The 13165-nt window shown below is 40.2% G+C and overlaps 1 protein-coding gene across 1 annotated transcript in view; it reads left to right on the top strand.

The window, feature by feature from the left end:
- Window positions 1-13165, top strand: part of LOC135197854 (spatacsin-like) — a 443463-nt gene that overhangs the window by 211947 nt on the left and 218351 nt on the right. Inside the window, 1 exon segment of the mRNA XM_064225036.1 lies at window positions 7169-7363. Coding sequence (XP_064081106.1) covers window positions 7169-7363 — 195 coding nt within the window.

The following is a 13165-nucleotide window of genomic DNA, read 5'->3' as shown; positions in this document are numbered from 1 at the left end:
GGGCACCCAACTGTCGAGTAATGTCTCAAAGCCACCAACCAAAAAGGTAGTTCACCCTTTCTGGAACATCTGGGGTTCCCGATAACAAAAAAACGAAATCCCAGACTTAACCCCGGAGTCTCGTTTTCCAGTGGCGTGGGAAGCCAATGGGATTTGTGCTTCCCCACAATCCTGTCAATTCCAGTGGCCCCAAACGGAAGGCAAATAAGCAAAAGTCTGTCAGGCAATTTTCTCAAATGCAAAGAAAAAAACAAAAAAAAAAAAAAAACAAACATCAAGGAGAAACCATGGAAAGAAATCCTAGGGTCTCTTCAGTTTTGCTTTTCGGCTAACAAAAGATACCGTAAGCCTCCTAAAAAGCGCAAGGCTAAAAGATATAAATCGAGGTTTGGTCGATCGAGAGCAAACAAACCACCAATCTCGAGACAAGTTGTCAAGTAATTCCACAGATCCTTCCGCAATCAACATCCGTTACCATGGTCAAAAGTAAAGAACTTGAGCCAAGGCTGGGTTACCCCTTCTAATATCCCCTTCCAGTGTTTAACCACCTTTCACAAATGCGGATGCCTCCCTGTCCTGGGTGGGGGGGATAATTCTCAGTTCACAAACAGGTTCAGGGGACTTGGTCCAGTTTCAATTTCGCCAGCTCCACATAAATTTCGTTCGGAAGCAATGGCAGTTATTTCTTACCTTGAAGAAGAACTGCTTCCCCCGAAAAAGTCCTCATCTAAGGCTAGTTTTGGACATGCAGTTGGTAGTTCATTGCAATCAACCAGGGGGAGGGTCCAAACTCCCAAGCATGTGAACCATGTCATGATAGCCATGACTTTGCCCCTAGCAAACAAACACAAATGGCATCTTGTCCCGCCCACCCCTCACCTGGCGGGGGTAAGAAATGTGTATAGCAGACGCCTTTCTTCCCCTGGTACAGTTCCCCCTTTCTGGGGAAAAAAAAAATTCCCCAGAATGGTCCCTAGTACGACGGGTCCATTTTCCAGTTGGATATGCCGGAGAGGTCCCCAGGTACTCCAAGTAGATATCTTACGCACCTCACCAAGCGAACCACAAGCTTCCCTTGCTATGTGGCCCCCAACCTGGACCCTCTGGCTTATGCCACGGACGGCCCTGTCGTTTAGATTTGGGAATCAGTGGAGAAAAAATTTATGTTTTCCTTTTTCCTTCCAGTGAATCCTTTCTCTGATTGAAAGTCCTTAAGCAAGCTGGAAGGACTTTCAAGGGAATAAGTAAGCTCTGGAGTTAGCAACCGGAACTGGCCCCAAGAGCAACTGGTATCCTCTTCTTCTGGAATTGGGGTCCTCCGACCTCAAAACGGATTTTCCCAATCCCAAGCTGTCACCAATCAGTACAAATGAGGACTGTGTTCGCTTCCTCAGGAATTCTTTCAGGACCCTAACTTTTAACTGGACTGTTCATGAAGTTTGCGGCTAATAAAGGATGCTAATATTGATCCAACAAAATTATTCTCCTTCCTAGAATCAGTAATAAGAGAAGTCAACCATTAGACAATAATGACTCAGCTGTTAAAAAATTAGCATCCTTCCTTGAAAGAATCAAACACTACAACCATGACAAGTTAATCGAGCTATATCCTTTTTCAGATTCCTTGTTGTTTGAAAAAAAGGGTTTAGCAGCTAGCACTATTACTATACTCATAAATCGGCTTTGAAGAAGATCTTTTCAGTTAGGTTTTCAGATAGATCTGACTGAATTCTTATTTCACCGGTCTAATTCCTAAAGCCTGTGCTAGACTTAGAACCTTCTCAAAGGCCTACTGCAAGTTTCATGGTTCTTAAATGATGTTCCTCAAACTAGCTTCCAGATACTGCAACATCGTTTTTGGATACATTCATAATGCTTCTTAGAAAGGCATGTTATTCTTATTAAGCCTAGCTTCCAGGAGCTAGAATTTTCAGAACATGTCGGCCTCTATCGCCAGAGATGCGGGTCATGTTGGAATTCCTCCCCTCAGGGAGAAGTTCTGCTTGCTCCGGATCGTAGTTTTTTAGCTAAAAATGAGGATCCTCTTGCAAGTGGGCCCCTTGGAAAGTCATCCCACTTCCCCAAGGAAACCCTTCTCTCTGCCGAAGCCCAGCTAATCAACTTTAAGAGGGCCTTTCTATCCTCGTACATCCTCAAGCATACTCAGGTTCTCTCTTCATGAGATAAAAAAGGTGGGTACCTTGTTTGTCAGTCAAAGGTTTTTTAGACCAACAAATCCCTTTTATTTCATTAAACAAGCCAATCCTGATTCATATCCCAAAAGCACATGATATTAGTGGGAGTAGCCACCTCAAATTAAGTTACTTTCAACATATGAACTTGTTTGAGGAATCTTCAAAAAGCAATAGACCTGGATGGAAATCTCCGACAGTCCGTTTTTACAAACGTCATTTATCCTAAAGTCCTTGGAATCTTTAAAATTTTCAGCAGTAGCAGCGGGGTAAAACATTGTTTCTCCTGATACTGTATAGTAGTTCCGTAGTAACAGATCCAGGGTCTCCACTTTCCTACCTACCCATCCAACATGCCTCACCCTATCCGCCATGCTACTCGGATATCCTAGCCTTAGCCCGCCCCTGAAATCATACTAGTGGACTTTGTCCCTTATTTTTTTGCTAGGGACATTCCACACTTTGTACTGATAATGTACTTCAGTGTACCTGACCCTTATTTTTATGCTAGGCCGGGTAAGGGACACAATGTGTTATTGTATATTTTGTAAATAATTTTATCTAAGTAAATCTATTTTCCTTAATATTACACTGGCCATTATTATAATTTACTAATGTTTACTGTAATTTTAATTTTACGTTTACTTTCATTACTAACGTTTCTTTTATGTTTTACTGTTTAGAATAAGTTAGGCTTCAAGTACTTAGTTTATATGCTGTAATTGATTTTACTTATAATTATATCCCTCATTTTTATTTTAACAACTGCTTTTCATTTGTCCTTTTTTCCCCCATCTTGTCTGTTTCCTCTGGGGTACTCTTTCATAGGCTGAGCAACGAGCTGAGGCCCAGAAAAGGGATTTTGACGAAGGAAAAATCTTTTATTTTGGGTGATTGGCTCGTGTCGCCCTATTAAACCCACCCTGTATTGGTTTTTACCCCCCCCCATTCAGGACAAGGCCAAATGTTTTTAGATTAAGGATGTCCGCTAGGGCGCTGCTGTCCGTGGCGTCCGCTAGTAGTAGTAGTAAGCGGCCGCATCAGCCTGTTGGGTATTCAGCTCTCTCTTGTGGGGATTCTGATTGGAAGTTCTAAATTGGTGAAATGTCCTCCGTGGGTAGTGTTCCCACTCGCCCCTATTACCATACCCGACACTTCTTTTTTAAGGAGTGAGCGAGGGTCAGTTTTTACTGACATTTTCTTAATTTTGTTTTTGAAGAAATGGTAATTTTTAGATTAATTTTACCTATGGAAAGAATGATATTTAAAGGATCCTTTCTATGGGCGATGACACGAGCCAATCACCCAGAAAATAGAATTTTTTCCTTCGTCAAAATCCCTTATATATATAGATATATAGAATTTATATATATATATATATATGGATGTGTGGTGTGTATGTGTTTTATTATAGATAATATATATATATATTACTTATATACAGGCGGTCCCGACCCCCGGGTTACAACGACGGTTTCCGGCTTACGACGTTCCGAGGTTTAACGACCGCTTTTTTCTTAAATATTTCAATGGAAAAATCCATTCCTGGGTTACCGACGCTTGTTCCGAGGTTACGACGCTGACGCTTTCCAGACGCTCCCGAGTTTTGAACGACGCTGTTTTAAAAACCGCATACTATGAATAAAAATTCCTTTATAGTTTTAAGCACAGTATATTAATAAAAATAAGTTTTTTCTTTAGGTAATTACAACAAAAATTTTTTGAGATTATGGATGATTTTCGAAACCACTTTTTATGTTGTCTTTTTCTATGTTTTTTTAGTGACGCCTCCATAATGCGGAACTAGTTTCTTTTCCGAGCGAATGACAATAGCATACTAAGTTTACCATATAACCCATCCCCAAAAGAGACCAAATAATGAAAAAAGATCATTGCTTGTTTCCAGTAATAATAACCAAAACCGCAAGTTTTCTGGTTAGATTACACGCAAATTCCAAGTATCCAAAGAAAGAAGCATTATCCAGTAATTTGATCAAGAGAGAGAGAAGAGAGAGAGGAAGGAAGGAGCGTTCTTCCGACGCTCCGACTTTAAACGACGCTTTTTAAAACAAAAAACGCATACTAATTGATAAAAAATCCCTTTTATAGTTTTTTTTTTACACAGTACTAATTAATTAAAAAATAAGTTTCTGGTTAGATTACAACAAAAATTTTGAGATTATGATGATTTTCCGACACTTTTTTATGTTGTATTTTTTCTATTTTTTAGTTTTTTAGGTGACCGCCATCATATGCCGGAACTAGTTTATTTTCCAGAGCGAGAATGAAATAGCATACTCATTTTACATATAACAGTCCCAAAAGCGCAAATAATGAATAAACAATCCATTGCTTGTTTTTCCAGTAATAATAACAAAACGAAGTTTTCTGGGTTTGGTTAGATTACAACGCAAATTCCAAGTATCGCCCAAAGAGAGACATTATCCAGTAATTTGATCAGAGATCAAGAGAGAGAGAGAGAGACAGAGAGAAGAGAGAAGAGAGAGAGAGAGAGAGGCGTCTTCCGACGCTCAACCCGAGTTTAAGGACAGAGAAGTGTTCATTTCTTTTAAACGTTAAACGGCCACATCCACACCTCATGCGCCAGTTAAATGTTTTTGTTTGATACTGATAACTATCAAGCCTATTTTAAAGATACGTTTTACTTTAATTTAGGTCTATAATGGATACGTACATAGTAATCAACTGTTTCTTTTTGTAGCCCTCAATTATTTGGCAAAATCGAAGTATCCAAAGAGAGACATTATCCAGTACACCGTAATTTGTTTCAGAGAGAGAGAGGTTGAAAGAGGGAACAACGATAAAGAAAAGACAAAGAAGGGGAAGGGGAGAAGGGAAAAGACAAAAAGAAAGGAATAGACGGGGGGGGGGAAAAGGGGAAGGGGGAAGGAGGAAGGAGAAAGGGGAGGGGGAGGGAGAGAGGGATAGGAGGATAGAGAGAAAAAGGAAGGAGGGAGAGAGAGAGGATAGAGAGAGAGAGAGAGAGAGAGACGCTTTTGGCAACAATGGTCCTCTGGAGGGGGTTTTTATTTTTAGCTTCCTTCTGCTTGAATGATCGTTTGGAGATTGTAGAAGGGATTTCCGACCATCCTCGTTTTGCCAATCGCGATACGAATCGCCACGTTCAATGCTTTGTCTATAATTTCGTTCGATTTTTTTTTTTGGCCTTCCATCACAAATCATTTTCCTTGGGTTTTTTCTTATCAACCTGCTTTGTCCTTTAGCTTTGAGAACCCATGGTTAATAATAAAATAGACTAAAATAACACGAAAAATAGCGCAAATCCAACGAACTAAACAACGACGTGCTAACAGGCAGCACCAACAAACAAACAGACTGAACGCCATTTATCGTTCGCCCTTATACAACTAACACTCATCGGCAAACTCGTATCTCAAATAATTTTCGTTGTATATTCAAAAGCTTGGTATTTTCGCAAAATTTTCATGTTATATCTCAAAACATTCGTATATTAGGGCCAATCGTATGTCCAAGTTTTCCAATGTGAATTTGATCAGAGAGAGAGAAGGAGAGAGAGAGGAGAAGAGAGAGCGACGCTTTGGCAACAATGGTCCTCCGGTGGGGATTGACGTAACGTTTATTTTATTTTCTGAACAGATAGGAACAGAAGAAGTGTTCGTTTCATTAAACGGCCTCTGATCTGGACCAATGACTGAAACTGAAAAAGCTGAGACGGTCATGGAAGGAAATGTTTTGTTTTTTTGATACTAATATATAAGCCGATTTAACAAGATAACATTTACTTTTAATTAGTCGATATGCATACGTAATAGTAAATCAGCTGTTTCTTGTAGCCCTCAAGATTTTGCAAAATCACTCCAGGTTTGTTACATAAAAACCTTCAAGAATGTAAGTTGTCCACCAGATGGATTACAATAGTTTTTTAACCTTCAAGGAACCAGCATTCTTTTATGAAAATAACTTCCCAGGTTGTACATAAAAACTACAGGAAACGACATGTAGTGAATAACCAAAGGATTACAAGTAAGGTTTTCTTTTTATAACTTTTTTTAGTTTAAGTTTTAAGACATTATTTCCAAGCGTCGTTCCGGCTTACGAAAACGATTTTCGGCTATTACGACGGCCTTCTCAAGAACGGAACCCAACCCCCGTCGTAAACCCTTGGGGACTGCCTGTATATATATTATATATATAATGATTATATATATATATATAATAATAATATATATATATGATATTATATATATATATATTATAGAGTTATTATATGATATAATATACACACCCCACACACATACAACACATATATATTTATATATATATATATATATATTAGTATATAATATATATATATTTGTGTCTGTGTGTTTTAGTGGTGGGTGTACATATTACATATACATACTCACCAACTAAGTAAATTGCTATAGTTTTTAACTAGTACAACAGCTTATATTAAAAATTCACGGCAACACTTCAATATATGTATGAAACTTTTATTTTATTATAAAAACGTCATAGTATTAGTGAAGGTTTTTAGCCCTTTGAGGTTTTGGTAGTCTTCTAAAATTCATATGTGGCAAACCAAACCTTTAGGCTTTAGCTTGTGGACAGGAAATGGTTTTTTTCTGGTTGTTTTTGTATTCTGTCAAATTTTATTTTCTAGAATATTCAAACGGATGTTAATGGTGGTCCATTTTGGAGCTGAATGCTTGTACTTTATTACACTAGTAATATTAAAAAATAGGAAACAAAAAGAAAAAGATGAAGTGGCATGAAATTAGCTGAAAATTTTTATGAATGACATTAGAATATCAGTGATTGGAAGCAGATGATTTCATTTAATGCAATCTGACTTGTAAATGGTAAATTCTGTTACTGTTTCCAATTGAGTATTGTTTTAGTATCCCTTAGATTGCTAGGGTCTTATCAAGTATTCAATGTTTACAATATAAATGTTTGTTTTTTATCCACAGGCTTGGGGTGATAAGCCTGTGAAGGTAATATTGGAAGATGCATTAAACAAAAAGTGTGTAGAAGCTGCAGAATCTTATCTCCAGCTGAAACCATGGATTTATGGTACAGTCACCACCGATGAAATCATAGCTGCATGTATTGATATGGCTCGTGAAAAGACACCGGATGGATCACACAATATCCTAGTTAACATGGTTAGTCAGCAGAGTTTTATGCTAAATGCTGTAGAATACCACTTAACTTTTATTTTGATATAGCATTTAGTTTTGAATTTAGAGTTATTCACAGATGGGTGTAGTTTCATGCATAACCTTTAATCAATCTGTCATTAACCCTTAAACGCTGAAGCGGTATTTTAAAAATCGTCTCCCGTAAATGGCCGGCTCAGGCGTTTAGCGAGTGAGTTGCCGAAGCAAAATAACTGTTTTTAACAAAAAAATCACAGCCACGCTTAGGTTTTTCAAGATTAAGAGTTCATTTTTGGCTCCTTTTCTTGTCATATCCAGTTGCCTTGAAGTTTTGAGTATGTCACACCATCAGAAATGAAATAAATATCATTATCATAATATAAATATTGGGAATAATAATGACAGCAACGAAAAAATTTCATATAATTGTATACAAATCCGCGCTGTGAGCAAAACGGTTTAAATGCTAATGGGAAGTTTGTTAAATTTTTTTCCGTTGTATTGTATACTAAAATTGGTGATCATATTTTGGTATATTAAAACATTAAAAAACAGAAAAACGATCAAATGCAACACCAGAGAAAAATATTAATCACAAAATGAATGCATGAATTCGCTAACGCTCAGACGTAAAAAAAAGCTGTTTTCCCAGCAATTCACCATAAATCGGAATATTGTTGCTAGAGACTTCCCGTTTGTTGCAAAATGAAGGTAATTGATTGAATATTACTATACTGTAAGTGTTGTAGCTTACAATTGCAGTTTTCGACCATCTCGGTCGAGTCAAAATTGACCAAAGGAAAATTTTTTTCTATTTATCGTTATTTATATGAAAATACTTCAAAACTGATAAAAGCTACAATCATGGGTTGGGTTTTTATTGTTGTATTCTATATGAAAGTTGCACACATTTTCAGAATATAAAACTTTATGTTATTGGCTAACTTTAAAAATGGTGCAAACCATTTACGACAATCGGTACGAAAAAATTTATGATTTTTTCAGACAAGAGTTGACCAGCGCGGAATTTAAGGAAAAAGTTCTAGTTTCATAAATTCACCCAACAAATCGAAACTATTTAGTGATTAGAGACTTCCAATTTTGTTGTAAAAATAAAGGTCAAATGATTGGAATTTATTGCTTGAATATAATAGTTTTTAGCTTAAATTGCATTTTTTTTATTTTTTTACCATTTCTGTCGAGTCCAAAGTTGACCGAGGTTGCAAATTTTGGCACTTATCGTTATTTATATGAAAATAATTTCCAAACCTGTTAAAGGATACAACCATGGGTTGTTTTTGTTGTATTCTACTTGAAATTATGCACATTTACATATATAAAACTTTATGTAATAGCTAATTTAAAATGGTGCAAACATTACGACAATCGCACGAAAAAATTTCTGGGGTTTTTTTTGGAAGAGTTACCACGCGGACATAAGGAAAATGTCTTTTTTTCATAAATTCACCATAAATCAAAATATTGTGCTAGAGAGTTTAAATTTGTTGCAAAATAAAGGTAAATGATTGACTATTACTAGAACATAAGATTTTTAGCTTACAATTTCGTTTTTCGACCATTTTGGTAGAGTCAAATTTGACCGAAGGTTGATATTTTGGCACTTATCGTTATTTATATAAAAATATTTCAAAATTGATAAAAGCTACAACCATGAGTTGTTTTTTGTTGTATTTTACATAAAATTTCGCACATTTTCATATATAATACTCCATGTAACGGCTAATATAAAATGGTGCAAAAATTATGTCAAAGTGACAAAACAATTTCTGAGATGTGTCGCTGATGCTTTTTAGTGCAAGAAGAAAGAAATTCGCGCTTGCGCGCCTGGGTAACAATTGTAAACAAAACAACGCCTTGATCCGTGAACTCCCAGCATCCCCCAAGGCGCGTGATTCAAAAGTTTTTGCCTAGTAGGCCTGTAACTATTTTTCCGCGAATTTTTTTAAAAACTTTTTTCGTCAACGTACCATACGTCCAATCGGCACCCGACAGACAATTTTCGTCGACATTTAATATGTCCAATCGCGTTAAAGGGTTAATGGTGAGAATAGGGCTATATGACTTGCCTGTTTGGAAAAGTACCTTGTTCAACTTCACTTACTAGCTCTGTGTAATAACCATTGTTCTTATCCATTGAGATGCTGCTGCTTCTTGTTAATTTGTTCTTCATTGCTAGTAGTGTATTTTGTGTTTTTTTAGTTGCAGGTGTATTTGTCATAGAGTAATTACTACTAAGAATTTTGTATTTATTCACTGCATATGTATGTATGATTGAATAGTTGCTTCTTGAATGGAAATTTAGTGAACTACTAGTCCTCTTGAGAACTTTCCTTATCTGTTCTTATCAGTACTTTTGCATTCAACATTATTTTTTAATGTCAAGAATGAGTTGAATGGCTGAATTTATAAATTATACTGATGATATTGACACTGCAATAATAGCAAAAATGGATTTGTTCATACACGAAACAAACCTTCGGTCTTAACATTAGGATTTACTAGCGCCAAGCTGGAAACCGGTAGAATTAAAATTACACTTGTGAGATCCAGGGACTAATGGCATCTATACCAGGTCACGGGGCATGTATACCCAGAATGCCCACGGCTACCTGTGACACATCAGTTATTTTTGTACATGAACTTCCCTGACAGATATATACTTAGCTATAGTCTCCGACGTTCCCGACAGAATTTCAAATCTCGCGGCACACGCGACAGGTAGGTCAGGTGGTCTACCTTACCCGCCGCTGGGTGGCGGATGTACGAACCACTCCCGTAAGCTTGTCAGATTTTTCTCTGTCGCGGGAACGATAACAACTGTTGTCGGTTCCTCTCGATAGTTTTTCGATTCTCGCTTGCCTGGAGTTAATTTGGACTTCTTTTGGTGACGTATTCGCTTTGTTTGGCTTGGCATACGCTGATTGTGGACCGGTTTGATTTTGAGTTTGATTTTCTTTAACGATGTCTGACCTAGATTCGGTAGTTAAAACTTCGGTTTTGTTTAGGGTTTGCGTGAATGAAGGATGTAAGGTGAGGTTGCCGAAAGCTTCGGTAGACCCCCACACGGTTTGCATGAAATGCAGGGGGAATGAATGTTCTTTTGCTAACCCTTGTAGTGAATGTAAGGGATTGAATGAAGAAGAATATAAGGCTCTCTCTTCTTATATTAGGAAGTTGGAACGTGATAGAGTGCGTAAGGCTTCCTCTAGAAGTTCTAGTAGATCTAGAATGAGTGAGTTGGATGTGGATCCTAATGCTAACGTAGAATTAGAACCTTCTTCCCTAAGTTTGCAGCCCCTGCTCCCCGCACCGAAGCCGAAGATTCGCCTTCGGAGGCGGCAGCTCTGAGAAGCCACGATTTCGTTCTATGGATCAGAAGATTCGTCAGTTGGAAGGTAAGGAGAGTGTTAGTGATCAGTGCAGTGTCCCCAGTGTTGTGGAGGGTGCGTCTGACCGGCTCCTTAGTGCCTCTAGGCCTAGACCTCTTCCAGACTCCCAGTTCCAGTGGAGTAGGAAAGTCGAAAGCCGCAAGAGGGCTAGGGAGAACCCCCACCGGTCAGGCGTCCCCTCGGCAGATCCTGAAGTACGCTCCCCAGGCCTGCCTCGGATCGCTACAAGAAGGAGCTACTACGCCAATGCTTCTCCTCTTCGTCGTCTCCCTCTCCGAAGAGAGGTTGGAACTCCCCGGATGCGTCGCGCCCCGTTGAAGAGGGCTTGGAAGGCTCCCTGCAGTCCTTTGGCTTCTAGTCGGAGGTTTTCCCGGAAGAATCGTCGGTGGAGGCGAAGAAACCCAAGAAATCCTGTGAGCGTTCTTCTTCTCGCGCTCCGCGCTCGGCGCCTGCTTCCGAGGAAGAACAAGAAGATTCTCCTACGAGAGTACTCGCGGGACTTCAAGCTCAGATCACGGCGCTAGCAGACTCTCTAGCAGTTAGATCACGTAGGAAGAAGGACGTTTCTCTTCCGATCAAGAGATCTAGGCACCGCTCTTCAGAGGATCGTTCTCCTCGTTTTAGGCGTTCTCCTTCATATGAGGAGGTTTCGTATGAAGGTAGGGGCTCGCGTGAGCGCCCTCGCTCGCCTGGCTCTCTTTCGACTTCAAGGCGCCAAACATCGGTAGGACGCTCTATGGAGAAAGAAGTTTTTTCTCCAGATTGGATTTCCGCTTCCGGTAAGCGCACTGCACCTGCTCATCACGCTATTTCTTCAACTCCCTCGCGTGAGACTTCTCCTCAGCAGCCTCAAGATTCTAGAAGGCGTCCTTATGCAAGTAGGCGTTCTTCGTCCAGATGTCACTCTCCTCGAGTGTCGGATCGTGACTTCTCTCCTGACAGGCATCAAGAGTCTGGTAGGAGTCGTGTGCATGATAGACGGCCTGCTGTTAGCCGCTCCCCGCAAGGTAGGCGCCAAGAGCCTACTGCACATCGATCTCCTAGTAGGCGCTCGTCTCTTTTAAGAAGGCGTCATACTCCTGATTATTCTCCTCGGGGCAGACAACAAGAGTCTTTCAAGCGCCCTTCTCCGTGTAGGCGCTCTCCCGCTTCTAGGCGCACTTCTCCTGACCGTTTGTCTCTTGGTAGACAACAGGAATCTCGGAAGCGCCCTTCTCCAAGTAGGCGCTCGTTAGCTTTGAAGCGCCCTTCTCCTGAATGTTACCCTCTTGTTAGACGTCAAGAGTCTCGCAAAGCAGCCTTCTCCTAGTAGGCGCATTTCGCCTTCCAGTCGAACTTCCGTTGATCGTACGCAACTGGACAGGTATGGAGGAGCCGCGCAAGCGCTCTGCTCTCGATAGGCGCTCTTCTCCTGGCAGCCGCTCGCCTCAGGATAGGCGCAAAGAGTATAGTAGGCGCTCGCCTCCTCGTAAGCGCCCTGTGGATATTTCCGAGGATTCTCGGAGTAGGAGCCCTACCTCTCCTTCGGCTGAGATTCCGTCTACCTCGAAGAGGGAGTCTCATCGTAGGCATCCCAGATCTTCTCTTCATTCTCCAGTGGATGTGAACTCTTCTAAGAGAGGGCGTTCTCCAACCTCTCGCTCAACTCCTACTAGGATCCCTTCGTCACCTAAGGATCTTCCCGCGCTCGCCTCGACAAGACGTCCTAGAAGGTTCAGATGAGGAACCGAACACTTCTGCTGCTGTGTCTTCTTACAAGAAGCTTACAGAGCTACTTTTGCAAGTTTTTGGGATTCCCTTTCTCCTACGGCTCCTCCTTCTCCTCACTCACTTTTTTCAACGGCGAAGACAGCGAAGAGTTCTTCTTGTGTGAGGATGAAGCCAACTCTTTCTATGAAGAAGGCACTGAGGAGTTTTGGTTCCTGGATGGCTTCCAAAGAAGAAAGCGGGGAAAAACGATGTTCGCTTTTCCTCCTTCGAAGTTATCAGGACGCGCTGGTTTCTGGTATGAAACAGGAGAGTCCTTAGGATTGGGTCTACCGTCTTCGGCTGATTCGGATTTTTCGGCGCTGGTAGATTCGACAAGGAAGAACTGCCCTTAACTCTGCTAAGACGACTTGGGCAATGAATGAATTGGATCACATGCTCAAAGGCATGTTTTAGAGTGCTAGAAGTATTTAACTTCCTTGATTGGTCCGTTGGGAGTCCTAGCCAAGAAAATTGAAGTGCCAGAGTCAATTTCGCCAGAAGATCTTATGTGTGTTTTTGTCTTGTATGGACAAGTCGGTAAGAGACGGAGCAAGTGAAATCGCCTCCCTGTATGGGGCCGGGATCGTGAAGAAGAGGTCGGTTTATTGTTCCTTCTTAACGAAGTCTGTCTCCCATGCCCAGAGGTCTT

The sequence above is a fragment of the Macrobrachium nipponense genome, chromosome 21 (genome assembly GCF_015104395.2).
Source record: "Macrobrachium nipponense isolate FS-2020 chromosome 21, ASM1510439v2, whole genome shotgun sequence".
Classification (NCBI taxonomy): domain Eukaryota; kingdom Metazoa; phylum Arthropoda; class Malacostraca; order Decapoda; family Palaemonidae; genus Macrobrachium; species Macrobrachium nipponense.
This window is presented reverse-complemented; position numbering and strand designations above follow the sequence as displayed.